The sequence below is a fragment of the Chinchilla lanigera genome, unplaced genomic scaffold (genome assembly GCF_000276665.1).
Source record: "Chinchilla lanigera isolate Chin_1 unplaced genomic scaffold, ChiLan1.0 scaffold00054, whole genome shotgun sequence".
Taxonomy (NCBI): Eukaryota; Metazoa; Chordata; class Mammalia; order Rodentia; family Chinchillidae; genus Chinchilla; species Chinchilla lanigera.
The window spans coordinates 4794117-4809855 of NW_004955455.1; the positions used below are offsets into that span (position 1 = coordinate 4794117).

At 52.2% G+C, this 15739-nt stretch overlaps 1 protein-coding gene across 1 annotated transcript; it reads right to left on the bottom strand.

Annotated features, from left to right (window-relative positions):
* Positions 1 to 72: 72 nt before the first annotated feature.
* Pes1 (pescadillo ribosomal biogenesis factor 1) lies at positions 73 to 14119 on the bottom strand. Its single transcript, XM_005396270.2, has 15 exons — positions 14013 to 14119; positions 11234 to 11313; positions 10173 to 10326; positions 8950 to 9059; positions 6531 to 6702; positions 6361 to 6450; positions 3991 to 4107; positions 3706 to 3780; positions 3386 to 3475; positions 3115 to 3245; positions 2638 to 2763; positions 2338 to 2522; positions 1721 to 1872; positions 1468 to 1629; positions 73 to 526 (listed from the first exon to the last, which is right to left on the bottom strand). The coding sequence occupies exons 1-15, from the start codon at positions 14034 to 14036 to the stop codon at positions 443 to 445; spliced, it is 1752 nt and encodes a 583-aa protein (XP_005396327.1). The 5' UTR covers positions 14037 to 14119; the 3' UTR covers positions 73 to 442.
* Between the last annotated feature and the right edge of the window lie 1620 nt (positions 14120 to 15739).

A 15739-nucleotide genomic window follows, 5' to 3' on the forward strand; every position in this document is an offset into this window, starting at 1 on the left:
GCCCACGGTGCAGGCCACCAGGCAGCACTGCTGCAACCCCAGGAAGCCTCCTCAACACAAAATCCAAATGGCTGCAGAAGTCCGGCCATTTAATAACAAAAGGTCGCCACTCTCACCCCATCACAGCACCCTGACAATCACAGGTCCAGGGTGGGGGCTACGGAAAGCCAGGGTGAATGTAGGCAGCAAGGGAGGGGTCTGCTGGGTGCCTGCTCCCCATGTCAGGCTCCTGAGAATGCAGGTCTCTTCTCTGCTCAGCCACCAGCAGGGAGCTCCGTCCACAGGAGCCTGAACAGCCCACGCACCCCACCAGAGAGAATGAGGGTGCCAGGGCTGGCCGGGCGGAGGTGGGGGAAGAGAACAGAAGTAACCGGTCTGCCACCAAGCTTAGGTCCGCCGGCCTGTCTCTGCCATGTCCAGCTGCCGGGAGGGCCGCAAGCACTCACACAGGCCTGGCCTTCTTTGCCTTCTTCTCAGACCTCAGAGCCTCATCATGGGCTTTCCGCTTCTGTGCCAGTTTGTTGGCCTGTGAAGAACAAATAGGCAGTCGGCCTAGGTGTGGGCGGGGGCACGGGGCAGGGGTGGGCACAGAAGAGCATCTTCGTTCTTCTACTCAGGTTACTCCTTACAATCAGAGCTTGTAGAGAAGCGAACAACCCCCTCCTCCACGACGGCTCTTTATTATTCTATGGGCTCACAAGTCTCTAATTATGATTACCCCTGGGTCCCAGAGCTGAAGGAAACTCAGTAACTGTCCACTTACCAGCCCCACTGAGGAAAGCTGGATGCCATTCAGACTTTCACCTGGAACTGGCAGGCAAGCCTTCCCAGGCCACTGCGCAGTACTCACTGCAGAATTATACTATCATACACCTAAGACTTAGCCTGCGGAGACATTCCAAGGAGGGCAGGGACCTGTTCAAGAAGGTCAGCTCTGAGAGTGACTAACGTCTCTAGTGCTATCAGTAGGGCACAGGTCACATACTGTGCAATGTTTTGAAATTAACTTCAAAACACTCTATATAAAGCATGATCCTCTCCAAATAGTGCCATTATGCGCACAAGAGACACCTGGAGGACTTTCCTACAGATGACCCCAAAGGCAGGGCTAGGAGCCACTTCTGTAGCATCCATTACAGATTTCTGGGTTGTACATGTTTTGTTTTTTAAATGAGTATATGTGGCTTTGTGTACAAGAAAAAAAGAAAATAGAGACGTTTAACAAAAACTTCTCAATTCTGCCAGGATAACTCTCTTTGCTACCAGAGGATCAGGAATACCAGGGAGCAAGGAGACAGAAGCCCCAGGAAGGCCCAGGCCGAGTGGGTGACCTCAGGAAGAGGACACAAGAGATCCAGCGTCGGCCCGGAGGACAGTCTCCTCCCCCATCCCCACCCCTGAGGTCACGGCCCGGCTCAGCCACACCTGGTGGCCACGCCGTCTCAGGGAGCAGCGGCGGGATCTCACCTCTCGGATTTTGCGCCTCTTCCCAAACATGATCTTTCGGTACAGGTACTTCTCCCGCTTCTTCATCATCATGATGGCCAGGCGCTTGGCCTCACTCTCCTCCTCCTGGGCCAGCCGCTGCTTGTCCTCCAGCTTCACGGTGCCTGCCATCACCTTGGGTTTCTGCGGACACACAGCAGGTGCTTGTGGGTGCAGGTTCCCGGGCTCCTGCCCCTCTGAACCAGGCAGTGCCTCTGGCTGAACACGCCCATACCTTCTCCTCCATCCTCTGCTCCTCCAGGGCGGCCAGGTAGGCCTCTTCCTCCTTCTCCGAACCAGCCTCCACACCTTGCTCCTCCTCCTCCTCCTCCTCCCCATCATCTTCACTGTCTTCTTCTTCCTCCTCTTCTGACTCTTTCAAGTTTCCTACAGACAGTCAATGACTTCTGAGTGCCCTGGTTACCAGCTCTTTCCCTTGCAGAGTGAAATGCTGGCCCCAGACATGACCCTCTCGGACCCCACATCTCAGACATGCCAAGGACAGTTCAAGACTACCCAACGTAGCTACCTCTGGCCTCTCCCCACGGGCACAGCTGCCTTCACGGGAACCTCCAAGGTCCCCAGCCCCCACTCCTGAACTCTGTTGTCTACGTGAACATGGATGAGTACTCTAGCCCGTTCTGCTCAGTTACTCTGAATGTAAACACCACCAGACTGTTAGAAGCAAACGGTTCCTTTCCTGCCCCCAAGCATTACCCAAAAGGTGGTTTGAAGGGCTTTCAGCTGCTGCTGCCCCATTCCCTGGAGTCCGCTACTCTGTAGCCAAGGGAAATGGCCAAATCAAGGACCCTCTCCACCCTGGTGGTGGTAAGTGGGCCCCCTCCCGCTTACCTGGGTCCTCTCCTCTCTGCAGAGCCAGCAGCTTCAGCTTCTCAGGTGGAATGTAATCTCCTTCCTTCTCAGACACGAAGGGTGAAAGATGTGGGGGCAGCTGCACCCCAGGGAAGTACTCTGCCACAGGGAGGAGGAGCCGGGCATTGACACAGTCAAACACCCACTGGGGCTGCACATAGTACCTGGTGCAGAATGGCCAGCAAAGACAGGTCAGGAGGGGTTACCTGCAGTCCCACTGCTCAGCAGGGGCCTCTGAGACAGACCTCTCCCTAGGCAGCATGAAGGCACCGGGCTTACCTGCCAATGACAGGGGTCTGCTGTCCAGGCCGGTCGACAATCTGGTGGGTGATGCGGGAGTCCGTGACATCATAGGTAGCCCCAATGCACAAAGATTTGTCCCAGGACACGTTCCCCCCAAAACTTCTACAGGCACAAGAAGAGACCACGAAGGTCCCCAGGTGTGAGCTGCCTGCTAGGGGACCCAACTCCCTGGGACATACTGAGCAGCCCGCCCACAAATTCACCCTTTCAGGAGGGGTCCGTCCCCAGCCTGCACTGTCCAGTCTGTGCCGTTCCCTCCACTGCTGGCCCAGCAGGGCTCTTGGCTGGGGAGACAGCAATGGCAGCCCTGCTCTTGGGTAAGCGCTCCCGAGGTGCTCAGGCCAGAGCACACACGGAAACAGACACCACCTCCTGGGTACTCACAGGGACCCATGGCAGGACCCAGACTGGCACACAGCGAGCGACACTGCCCAGCCCACAGAGCTTGCCCACCTGATGACAAAGGCCAGGGCCTCTCGGGGCACCTCGCGGTTCAGGAAGAACTTCAGGCCTTCAAAGAGCTTCTTGTGCTTTTCCTGAGCCTCCAGCTCCTTCCTGTGGTTCTCTTCCTGTCCTGCCATCTCCTGCCAAGCCAAGTCTCATGTCACCAGGGCACCCACCTCCCTGGGGGCGGGGCTGGAGGTGACCCCCTCCCAAGTTTCTTCCCAGACCTGGTCCCCATGCCCAGTCCCACCCCTCTTCCAGAAGGCAGCACAGTACTCACCCCATCAGCAGGAAACTCGTCGGCCTCTGCCTCTTCCTCCATAGCAGGCACCACCACGCGGGCCAGGCTGGCACTGAGGGCCGCGAGTTTCTAAGGAGGGAAGCAAAGCTGCAGGGCTACCCAGGTGTGTGTGTGTGGGGGTCCCTGTCAAAGTGGAACGGGATGGGGAGAAGCAGTGATAGCTTTGGGCCAGCCCTGAGCGCACCAAGTTGAGCGATCTGTCGAGTTGCCCTCACCCAAGGCTAGAATCCCAAAGGGGCTGGAGACAGGGACCACGCTCTTGGGAAATGCAGGGCTGATGCACCCGAAATACCTCTCACCTCCATGGAGCTCTCGGAGTCCAAGGCGTAGGCATCCTCCTTCGCCTTCACCTCTGCTTGGGCCTGAGCCTCCAGCTGGGGAGCAGAGGGAAAATCAGATGATGAGGAAGGTCCTAGCCCCTCACCTCCACGTGGGGATAGAAAGGCTTGGGCCGAGTATGGTGGTACACATCTGTAATCCCAGCACTCAGGAGGATCGCTGATAGCTCAAGGCCAGCCTGAACTACCTAGTGAGAACCCTGTCTCAAAAAACCGGTGGAGGGGGAAGAAGGGCTAGGGCCTTACCTTTGGCGGGTAATGGAGGTTGAGCGACTGGTAGAGGCGGAAGTTGACAAAGCCCAGCAAGGTGGTGTAGAACTCAGTGAAAGTGGCCATGACCCTGTAGTCCACATCTGTCGGGTGCTGGGGGCACAAGAGGTGCATCAGCAGTGTGGGTCCAAGGCTGGGGCTGCGGCGCACCCCCACCCACTGGTATTCTGGACACTAGTGAGGCTCAGGATAGGGTCCACAGGGATAGGGCTATGCTGGAGGCCAGTGCCAAACCCCCATGTGGTACAGTGGCGACTCTTTTCCCCTAGAAGAAGGGTAACTGGTCCAAGGTGTTCTGCCTGCCCCTCCTCCATCCCTCAAGCCTCAGTGCAGACTTCTGTCCTGAAAGATGTGACCTCCAACCTGGGGAGCTCAAGCCCGCTCCGGCATCCCTCCCAGCCTCTGTCCAATGTTGCTTAGAGCCAGCTGAGCACAGGAGGGTGGTCCTCCAGAGCACAGCCAGTCCATGGCCCAGAAGAGGGGCCACAGATCTCAGTGGCAGAGATGCCTTAGAGAGGACATCTACACCCTGGCAAGAGCCTTGGGAGAGATGTTCACATTTTAGTGACCCCTCCTCAAGCCCACACAGCAAGTACAACCTGAAACCCATGCGGCTCAAGTGCCAGGGAGCCCTTGGGAAATAACGGGCAGAACCACTACTTGCTTGGAACAGAGGCAGAAAGCCAGATTCGAAAGCTGCCAGCCAACCCAGCAAACATGGTTCATCTTTGCCCTGAAGAGCTGATCTGAGACCTGGACCGCTGTGCCTCCACTTTCAACTGATCCAACCCTCTAGAACCAGGGAGGTCAACCCAACTCTGCAATAGACAAGATTCTTCAAGAAATATCAAAATCAGTAATGACCTCAACATCCCCTCTCTGCTGGGTGTACTCAGGCCTCTGAGCTGTTTCTTTACCTTGCTGCCAGGCAGGGATGTGTGCTACAGGGGCTCTGCCCGGCCTGTGACATTGGGCACCAACCCCATTCTGTCAGCAAGGAAGTGAGCAGAGCACCCCCGACACATCCCACTGCTGCGTGGGTCGCATTGCTGCTCAGGAGAGGGGCACACAAGGGCCCCGCTACAGCCCAGTACTGGCCGTCCATCTTCGGCTGAAGGAAGCAGTGGTGGGAGCCGGTCAGGAAGGAGGAATGGGCAGCTGTGCCCTTCCCCCAGGGCCAGCTGTGTGGAGACTGTCCCTCCACAGGGCCCTATTCACCACTCAGGAAGGCACACAAAGACCAGTCTGAGTAGCACGGGGGTGGGACATCAGAGAGCAGGAAGGACAGAGAACGGCAGGAAGGAAGGAAGGAGGAGGGATGGAGAGGAAGAGGGAAGGGCCACAGGCTCTGGCTACCCAAGCCTGCCCCAGGTGCGGGACGAGGACCGCCCAAATTCCCTTCTCACCCACAGACAGACCTCAGCCCACCACCCAGTACCAATGGGCCATACCCAGCCCTCGCACCCCCCAGAGCACCTGACAGGTACCCCAGGTGGCAGCAGCTCATTCCCTCAACCAAGCCGTCGGCAGTACCTGCTATCTACAGAAGGTACCAGCCCCTACTTTATGAAGACGCAGAAAGGTGGGCCAAGGGCAGGCCACAGAACGAGAAGCCAGGTGGCTGGCCAGGACAGACCCTTGGAGACACTAGAGGCCACTGTTCTTCACTGGAGGCAAAACCAGCACTCTTCTCTACAAGACCATGGCAACAACCCCCAAAACTTAACGAGAAATCAGTAAGAGGTTGGGCCGTATGTTAAGTGCTTTGTCCTATCCCACCCCCAGGGTCACCCCATCCTCCAGCTGTGGGGAGGATGGGATGATTGATGCAGCAGGAGTGCCAGGGTCAGAGCTGTCCATGGCAGAGTGGGGACCGGGACCCCGTGGGTATGAGGGCAGGGCCAAGTTCTGTCACCGGCATACCTCCACCCAGAGCTGCTCACACTTTCATTCGACCCCCAAGAGTCAAGCACCGGGCACTGAAGATTTCTTTTCCCTTAAATCCTCATAACAAGCTTAGAAGTGGAACCTTATTATTGAATGAGGTACAGAGGGGCTCAGGAACATGTCCAGCTGATGTGCGCTGGAGCTGGGAGGGCTGGGGGACTCCTGCTCTTAATTAGGCTTAACGCTAGGGTCTGAGTATGTATTTATCACATTGGAAATTCTACAACGGATCGAGTGACAGAGCTACAGGGCTGTGCAGCACATTCCCATCCCACCTTCCACCGCAGACGACAATCAGGAACGCAGCATGTGCTGCACTCCGCAGGACAGCAAGTCCGCCACCCACACTTCAGGGGCATCTAGGACTCGGCACAAGACGTTCCCCACAGGCACACTCACATCATGGGAGAAGGCATAGGGCGTGATCCACACGATGGGCTGCCCCAGCACCTCGGCCTGGTAGTAGATGCCTTTGATGGACAGGAAGACCTGAGCGGAGAGGGACACAATGTGTTGACAACCACAGGCGGCAGGGGAGGGGCGGGCAGGCTCCCTGGGCCCCAGCTCACCTTTCGCAGGGCACGGGCGGCAATGATGTAGTGCAGAAACTCCACTGTGAGCCGGCGGCACAGCTGGATGGTCTGCACGTGGCACTTGCCTGTCCGCGGGAAGGTGGAAAAGAGGAAGCACATGGACAGGGCATCGTCCAGGTCCCGCAGCGCATCAATGAATGTAGGGTACCTGAGGACCATGGGGGCTGTGCTCGTGAGCTTGTTCAGCCTGGACTCTGAGAGGGTCCTGACCTCCATCAGAGGTCCACTGGCCATTCGACCTCGCCAATGGCCTACTCCATTGGCCACCCAGAGGTACCATTCCCCCAACTTGGCCTTGCTGGGCCACTTCTTGACCTGCTGGCACCAGCCTCCCCCAAGTTGGTGGCAGACCTGGAACAGGCCTGGAGGGAACCACTGAACCAGGATGAATCACCGAGGACCAGAGAAATCCCAGCGGGAACCCCAAGTCACCCGCCACAGAGCTGGCCTTGACCACTGCTGTATGAGGGTATAGACCGAGTTAGGGGCTCTCTGACCCCTTTTGAAGTTAAAACCTTTAGTTCAAAGGCAATCTATTAGAAGGTCCACAAGGGAAACGAAACAGGCAGCTGCCTCATGGGCCTGGGAGAGAGTGTCTGGGCCTAGCCACAGGCCACCGCAGTAGGGTATGTCTTCCTTGGCTCTCATTACCCAGATTCACCTACTTGGCAGAGTCAGTTAGAACCAGGGGTAAAAATGCTGTAAGTGGGACCTGGGGGAGTCTAGGAAGAGACAAGAACAGGAAAGTAGTTCTAGGAACACTGTAATAAACGAGGAAGCCGAGGAAAACTAGCTGTTCTAGGCGGGATCCACCACTGTGTGGGTGCCCAGCTGGGGGACTGAGGTGCAGGGCATGGAGAACACACTGAACTACAAGTAATGAAGGACACCTGGGTTCCAACCGCAGGAAGCCCAGGGCAGGTAACTGCCATAGCCAACCCCAGCTTCATCTGGAAAATGGTACTGCCCTGTCATTTTCCAGACGACACTGCAAGACCAGACTGGTGGTTGAAAACTGGGCCCTTGCAGCTACCTAGAGATGCACGAGGCACAAGGGGACAGACAGGGCTTCTGGCCTCCCTCAACATCACTGCAGCTGGAGCAGGCTCCATAGCTTTGGACCTCCAAACTGCCTTCCAAGAAGCTTCCTTTGGAAGGGCTCTGCTATTTCATAAACGATTCTGAAGAATATGGGACCATCACTCACTGCAGTGAGTCAGGAGAGGTCTGCCAGGTCTTTAAACCCAAGCAAGGATGGAGGCAATAGGAGAAGAGCCATTGGGGGAGCTACAGAGCTGAGCAGCAAGGCAGAAACCTCAACTGCCCCCCTGTGGTCCTCTCTTGTTTCCTAGCTCCTCATCTCACAGAACCCTTGTAGAAATGGCACCAGTCATTTCTGAGCCACCTGATTTTCTTTCGTAAGACCTGGTTCTAGCTAAGGGGATACGGGTGCCATCTGGCGTATGAACACAGGGGTTTTTTTGTGCGTGCCCCTCTCTTTATCTTTTGTACAGAACAGCTGTGTGATAGGCAGGACAGGAACGACCATCATCTCTATGTTGGCGATGGGGACTGTCCAACTGCCCAGCTCAGGGCCACAAGGATGAGATAGAAACACCATCTGTCTAGCTTCTAGGCCAGGGCCCTTCCCAGGACAGCCCACACTGACACGAACACAGCCACGGCCACCTATTCTGCAGCTAAGTACACTTGGGCCATTAGCCCAGACAAAAAGAGACAGTCACTAGCCTAGGGTTTCTGAACCTCACCACTACTGACCTCTTGGGATAGACCGCTCTGTTACAGAGCCTGTTCTGGGTAATTAAGATATCTAGCAACAATCCTGGCTGTATCGCCTAGAAACCAAAAGCATCCCATCGAGTTAGAGGAACCCAAAGCACTCCAGACACCGCTAAATGTCCACTGGAGAGGCAACACTACCCCGGGTTAAGAACCAGCACACGAATTAGAGGGACTTCTCAGCAGGCTGGGCAAGGAACAGGTAAGACCACAAGTGTCCCCATGCCTGACAGGTCCCCCCAGGTGTAGCCCCAGAGGTCTTGCTCCCTCCTACACAAGGCCTTTGCACTTGCTATCGCCGCTGCTCGGATGTGGCTCCCTTGGTTGGCTCAAGTATCTCCTCAAAGAGACCTCCTCTGACCAGCGTGTCATCGACACACCTCCTCCAGTTCCCTGCATGCTGCTTACATCCCTCACGGTCCTCAGCACCACTTGCAATCACTATGGTGACTTGTCAGTTTGGATCTTGGTCTGTCTACTCACAAAGGACGTGCACTCCGTGAGCACAGTCTTGGTCTTGTCCCCCCTCCGTGCTCAATGCCAGGGCAGAGCCCAGTAGGGAAGACAGCGGTGCTCTGAGGCGCGCCTGACTCACCGCTCCTTGATGATATGGTCAAGTTTGTAGTTGGGTTTATTGTCCTTCAGACGCTCCACAGTGTTCCACTCACTCTTCCCGTAGGCCTTCCGGAGCTTCCGGACAAACACCTGGAAAAAAGAAAGGGACCACTGAGACTGGGCCAAGGACTGCTGCACACCTCTCTTGCAGAGGATGGATCCAAGAGGTGGGCAGCCTCTCACTGTCTCCAGGAGCTGGGCCTGGCTATCTGCCTGTAGGATCAGCAGGATCTGCACAGCAGCCAACTCCACAGAGCAGCTGGCTGACCTACGCTAACGACCTGAGCTGGACCAGGACACCTCCGTTAACGATGCACAGGGACAACCACTCACACATATGCTGGTGCCGTGTTTTACATGGGAAGAATGCAAGGCAGATCAGCCCCATTTTCCAAATGAAAAAAAGAGGCCCAGTGATGTGCCACTGAGAAAGATCAGGGTCAGAAGGGCTGGGCCTTGTTCCCAACTCCAGTTGGCACTGGCCAGATCTTCCAACTCATCTGGCACCTTGCTTCAAAGAACTACTGTTCATGCCCCGCCTTAGGGTCTCCCAGAAGCTCAAACAGCATCTGGGATGACAAACAGCGCTCAGAAACCGTCATCTCCCACCACCAGTCCACTTCTAACAGTGACTTTATACAGCCACAGAACAATACAAATGGGGCAGCCCAGTCTCCTGCTGGCCACCAGGTGGCACCCCTCTGCTCAGCCAGACCCTGCTCCCAGTCAGAAGTGTCAGCAGCAATAGTCGCCTTTCATTAGTCTACTTTCAATTATTTCCACTTGGTAAAAATAGGTTTCTGTTGTCCCTATGGCATTTGAGCAGTGAATGATCTCTGTCTGTGGAATGGAGGACTTGGTCTCCTGGGAGTAACCTCAGAAAGAACCAGCTTAGAAGCTGTTTCTTTAGGCAGAGAATGCACCAGAAAGACCCCAAAATAGCATGAGCTTTGCCTCAGGAGTAAAAAATGTAATCTTTTAAGAAACAACCAGGTAAAGCACCAATCACTGGCCAATTCTGTGCAAACGATTTCTAGACATGTAGTCTTAGTGAGTCCTTGAAACACCTCTTTGAGACAGAATGACCTCCTCCTTCAAAGAGGCTTGCTCAGAGGGGCTGGCAACCTGTGTAAGATCAGTGAGTGAGTCACGGAGCTGTGTGTAACGGAGACCCTTCCAGACACTCAGCCTAGGCCTCCTCACCTTGTATTCCCGGAATTTGTTGACAATGGGTTCGTGGAGGAGAAACTTGATGTCTTTAATGAGATAAAAGGTTCGGGCTGCTGTGGAGCCCTTGTTAACTTTCTTCTTATGTTTGGGCTCATGGGGATAAATGCCCTTCAGGATGCACAGCCGCCTAAAAGACAGAAGCCATTTGTCATGTAAGCAAAGGTGTAAAGCCACACCTGAGCCTGGAAATCAACAGTGAACAGGGAGCTCAGGACCCCTGGAGAGCTCACATCCTAATACAGGAGTTTGAAAATCACAAGTTCCCACACAGATATATCATGGAGACTGTTGTAAGCCCAGAAAGGAAACAAACAGGATTTGGAAGGGGCCTAGCAGGCACTCGATGCCTCGCTGAAAAATCAACATTTCAACCACATAAAGGTGCAGGGGGTGGAGGATGGAGAAGGGAGGCAGCGCAGAGGGCCAAGCCAGGTATGGTGTTGCAAGCCTATAATCCCAGCTACTTGGGAGGCTAAGGCAGGAGAATTTCAAGTTAGAGGCCAACTCAGCAAGACTCTGTCTCATAAAATAAAAATAGCAAGGAGTATTGTGTCAGTGCTCCCTGGGTTTAATCTCCAGCCCTGGAAAAAAAAAAAAAAAGACAGAGGGATAAGCACCCTAAAAAGGACAAAGACCATAGGGCTGGAAAATGCAGGATATGTATAAAGGACTAAAAGTGAGCTGGGGGAGGCTGCTGAGGTCAGGTCTGGCCCAATGGCAGGGCTCACAGGCCATAGAGAAGTCTACACTTGACTCTAAGAACCCCCAGCTGCAGGATCGGCAGTCTCTTCTGCCCAAATGGAGTGGCAAAGATCCCATCAACTCATTCTGCAGACCCAGTTCTCCTCCCACGCCCCCTCGGACCATACCCGGCACAGCACGGCTCACTAAAGCAAGGCCAGGTGAGAAAGAGGAAGAATCGCACAATTTACCAGTCAGCAGCAGCTTAGGTAAGCCCAGGAGGCTGCTGAGTTTTCACTGCATTTCACAGCACACACTCCCAAAGACCCAGCTCCGCTCCTTTCCAACCTCACCTGAAGTCTGCCAGGCTCAGCTGCAGCTTCTTCCGGGCCTTGTTTCGGGTGATGTAGTTGGTGGCAGAGCCTCGTTCATACTTGGGGAAGGAAAAAACAATTCTTCATTAGTAATGACTGAATGACTGACATCAAACTCTGGCCACATCTAATTCTAGAAATAACTATCACTCTGGACAAGTGCCCAAGACGTTTCTGGAAGGTAATACTGTAGGGAGAGAGCCGACCTGCCTAAATGAGCTCTGCTGTACTATCTTTGTAGCTGTCAACACAAAGGACACACACTGGGGACTGCGACACTGGGGACTATGAGGTGTTGTGACTCTGATAAGCACTAGCTCTAAATACTGGCCAGAATAGTTAGTGACTCTGACATATTATTTCATTTAATTCTCACAACCCAGTGAGGTAGGTGCTGTTAGAAGCCCCGTTTCACAGAGAAAATAAGCTTAGTGAAATAACCTGCCCATATTACACAGCTTTTTAATAGCTGGAGCTGGGATTCAAACTCAGGTCTGAGTTCAGAGCCTGTGCACTGAACTGTATTCTCAAACTAGTGTTCTCAATCTCTAATCTCCCCTATCATAATCCCAGGACTCAGGAGGCTGAAGCAGGACTGCTGTAAATTCTAGACCAGCCTGGGCTACAAAGTGAATTCAAGGCCAGTCTGAGCTGCATAGTGAAATCCTGTCTCAAAAAAACCAAAAAACAACAACAACAAAACACAAAATCCTTCACCACCACAAGACTTTTTAGACAGCCCCCACAGATCATCTTTTCCTCCCCACAGCCCCAATGAAACATCAATACCACAGACATCCCTAAATCTGCTTATGTAAGGTGGTCCTTTTGAGGGGCCCAGAAACCACTGTAATATCTAAGATACATCCCCCAACCAAGCTTTGCTCTTTTGAGGATAGCACCCTGGCTGAAAATGCATGCCTGTAACCCCGACCCCTCAGGGCACTGCTGAGGTAATGAGGATCACCAGCACAAGCCCAGACTGGGTCAAAATAAAATTAATCAGGGCTGGGGACATAGCTCAGCATTCCCCATATTCAATTCCCAGGACTGGGGGGTTAAAATAAATAAAAGAAAAAAGAAAAAGAAAATGAATACCCTAAGCCACAGCCTCTTCCTTTCACCATTCATTCAACAGACAATAGCAGGTCCTCTAACACATTCAAAGCTAGACACTACAGGAGAAATAAAGACCAAAAAAAACAAAACGAAAAAACCCTGGTCTCTACAAACTCTCAAGCATGTTGCCCTGTACAACCAACTGAATGTCTGTGGTGCTTAGATGCTGCCTCACACTCACATCTCAGTATCCTTAACAGAAGCAGTGTACTGCACCAAACACCTTCAAAAGCTAACCACGCACAGGTCCCTTTCAGGAGAGCTTCCTCTGGAATAAGCCAGAGGGGGCCTCTAAGACTTCCCAGCTCTCGAGGGTCAAACCTATAGTCTTCTGAAGACTAATGCTTATGAATAACTTCACATTCATGAAACACACCATTCATTCTTTCCTTTAGACATTCTGTGATTGTCTTTTGGGGATCAAGTCCATGCTAAGTGCTGGGAATATAAAGATGAACTTCAGACTGTATCACTTGTATCACATTTAGTTTTCATAGGAGTGTTTTCCACTGTCCTGTGCCACATGGATCTTTGTAAATATTAATTGGTTCTCAACAGGGTGCCTTTACTTCCTGGATATGTGCGTGGAGTGAGGGACGAGAATTCTTTCAACAATGTCTGGAGACATTTTTGGTTGTTGGTTCCCACTGGCATCTAGTGGCTGGAGATTAGCAGCTACTGAACATTCTACAATGTACAGGACAACACTTTCCACAACGAAGAATTATCTGCCCCAAAATGTCAAAATGGTTCCGAAAACCCAGCTTGAATGAAGTGCAATGGCTTGTCACACTTCTGCATCATGGGCAGGTTTTCCATCTCTGGTCACTGCATCTTCGCTTTGATTTCTACTACTCAGTATAAAATCCAAGCCCTTCACTGCGGCTTACAGGTTTTACAGGGTAAGATCTAACAGGATAAGACCTTACACGATTACAAATCCTTATACACAATAGGCCTTTCCTACCTACTGGTCTTAGCATTTAGTTTCCAATACAGGACTGCTCCCTAAGGATGTTCCATGCCTTCGGAACCCATCAAGTCTATTCTGCTCTTTCAGATTTGTGCTCTTTTATTATGCCTTGAAGAAAACTTCCAAGACTGCACTAACTGGAACACACATCGTTCTAGCGTTCTACAGTCTCGACCTTACTCCTTGCTGGTTTCCTTCGCAGCACACTTAACAATCTGCGGTCATTTTCTGTACTTTTGTATCCGTCTTTCCAGTATGCCAGAAAGTAAGCTTGGGGAAAGCTGGGGCCATATGATTGTTTCTATTTCCATCTCCAGTACCTCGGGCAGGGCTTGGTTCACCCGGAAAGGAGGCAAGCCTTGGAAATGAAGAACTGAACGTCCTGTTGACCGCTCTTTGTAAACTGTCGTCGTACGTGTGGCGTGAAGTTAAGTTTTATAATTCTTTCGACAGAAATAATTCCGTACTTCTTTCCCAGCTTTCATCAGACGAGCACTGCAGTACAGTGCTACCCCATCCTCGAATCCCTTCTCGGGGCTGCCTCCAGTCTCCTCGATCCTGCCGTTTCTGCTCTCACAAAGAGCCGAGGCCCGGGAAAGAGACGACCATAGGCTCCGCCACCCTCGTCTTCCACTCCCTGAAAACTCTGGCGCCCCTGCCACTCACCTTCTTCTTCTCCAAGCCTCCCATGGCTCCACGTTTCAGGCTCTAGGAGGTCCGCGCGGACAGACAGCGCCACTTCCTCCCGCACGTGCCCTGCCTAGGACCCCGAGGACCCCTCCTGCCTCCATTCTGTGTGGGCTGTCCAACAAGGTGCCTGTACGGATCCAGGAAAAGGAGAGGCTTTATAATCCAGTTTACAGACAAATTTTATAAAAAGAAATCTCTAGGTATCCCTTTTGAAATTGTTCCCACACATCTTATTGTTATAAACAGTTTAAGAGACTCAGGCATTTTTATAGTCACCCTAGTAAAGATTGCGTATAAAGTAAACCCCGTTGCATGTTGGGATGGAGAGAGGCGGAAGGCTAGGAGACAGCGCAGTGCCTTCTGGGATGAGAGGGGAGCCACACTCCTCGGTGTAGGCGGAAGTTGTGTTGTTATAGCAACGGTTGCTAGGCGTCGTGGGAACCTTGCTGGCCCTCCAGAAGCTATTCCTTTGCTTTTTTTTTTTTTGGTCCTCTGTGGGTTTTTTTAAAAATTGATACATTTTAGATATATATAATGATAACATTCATCATAGGGAATTTGTACCTGTACATGATACATCTTGATATTAATTTGATTTTACTTTCAGCTTCTGTTTTGTTCTTTTGCTCTTATGAAGATAAAATAGAGCAAAAGGAACTTTTTCCTCTTAGAGGTAGAGAAGCCTAAGGGGCCATTTACATTTTCTACACTTTAGCCATGAACCGAAAAATAACGAAAGGCTGAGCAGAGTTACAGAATTCAAGGTGTAAATTCCATATTGTGCTTCTAAAGGCATATTTATAGGATTTATATAGATGATGTCGTGTGGGAAATAAATACAGTTCTAAAGCTCTTGCCGGGTGTGGGCACACGCCTGTAATCCCAGCACTCCGGAGGCTAAGGGAGGGCAGCCCTAAGTGTGAGGCCAGCCTGGGCTACAGAGTGAGCTCAAGGCCAGCCTGCACTGCATAGCAAGACCCTGTCTCAAAAAACTAAAAGCAAACAAACAAAAACTGAAAAAAAAAAAAAAAAAAAAAAAACCCTCTAAAATTCTGGATGTCTTTTTCCTTGGAGCTTCCAATCTCCATTTGGAAAATGCTTCAAAAGTTTAAATCTGAGACCTCTTGAATATGACCTGGCTGAAGGTCATGGTTATAGAAGTCATCCGTCGGCGGTGTGGACAGATGTTAAGCACTGGTTAATGCTTGTTTTGAACAATTTGGATTTTTTTCTACTTTAAAGCTAAAACAACAACAACCCCAGAAATTCTACAAACAATGAAACATGGAAACCAGACATGGGAGGGTGAGCTGGCAAAGACTTCCTGAGAAATGTGGGGGAATCAGCAGTGTGGTATTCACAGAAGACAGAAGCAGGTTTCTGAAAGAATCTGAGGTCAGGGCTGGGGCGGGGGTAATGGCAGAGCCCTTGCTTGGAATGCCTGAGGCCTTGGGTTCCAGCCCAGGCACCAGCAAACACAAACAAAACAAATTTGAGGATAAAAGAGGAGTCGGTGAAGGGAGGGAGAGGGTACCCGGGCCAGAGGAAAAACTTCAGGGGATGCAGAAAACTTCAGAAAGTCCATTATGAAGCCAGGTGTGAGGCCAGGCGTGGTGGTGCACTCCAGTAATCCCAGCACTTGGGAAGCTGAGGCGGAGAATCATTGCGAGTTCAAGACCAGCCTGGGCTACAGGGTGAGCTCA

Excerpts from the sequence above, each read along its gene's own strand:
- Pes1 (XM_005396270.2), bottom strand. The coding sequence starts at position 14,036 with ATGGGAGGCTTGGAGAAGAAGAAG. Across the intron at positions 6,451-6,530 it reads CCGCCCGTGCCCTGCGAAAG|GTCTTCCTGTCCATCAAAGG; the intron begins GTGAGCTGGGGC and ends CTCTCCGCTCAG. Across the intron at positions 3,476-3,705 it reads ACTCCGAGAGCTCCATGGAG|AAACTCGCGGCCCTCAGTGC; the intron begins GTGAGAGGTATT and ends TTCCCTCCTTAG.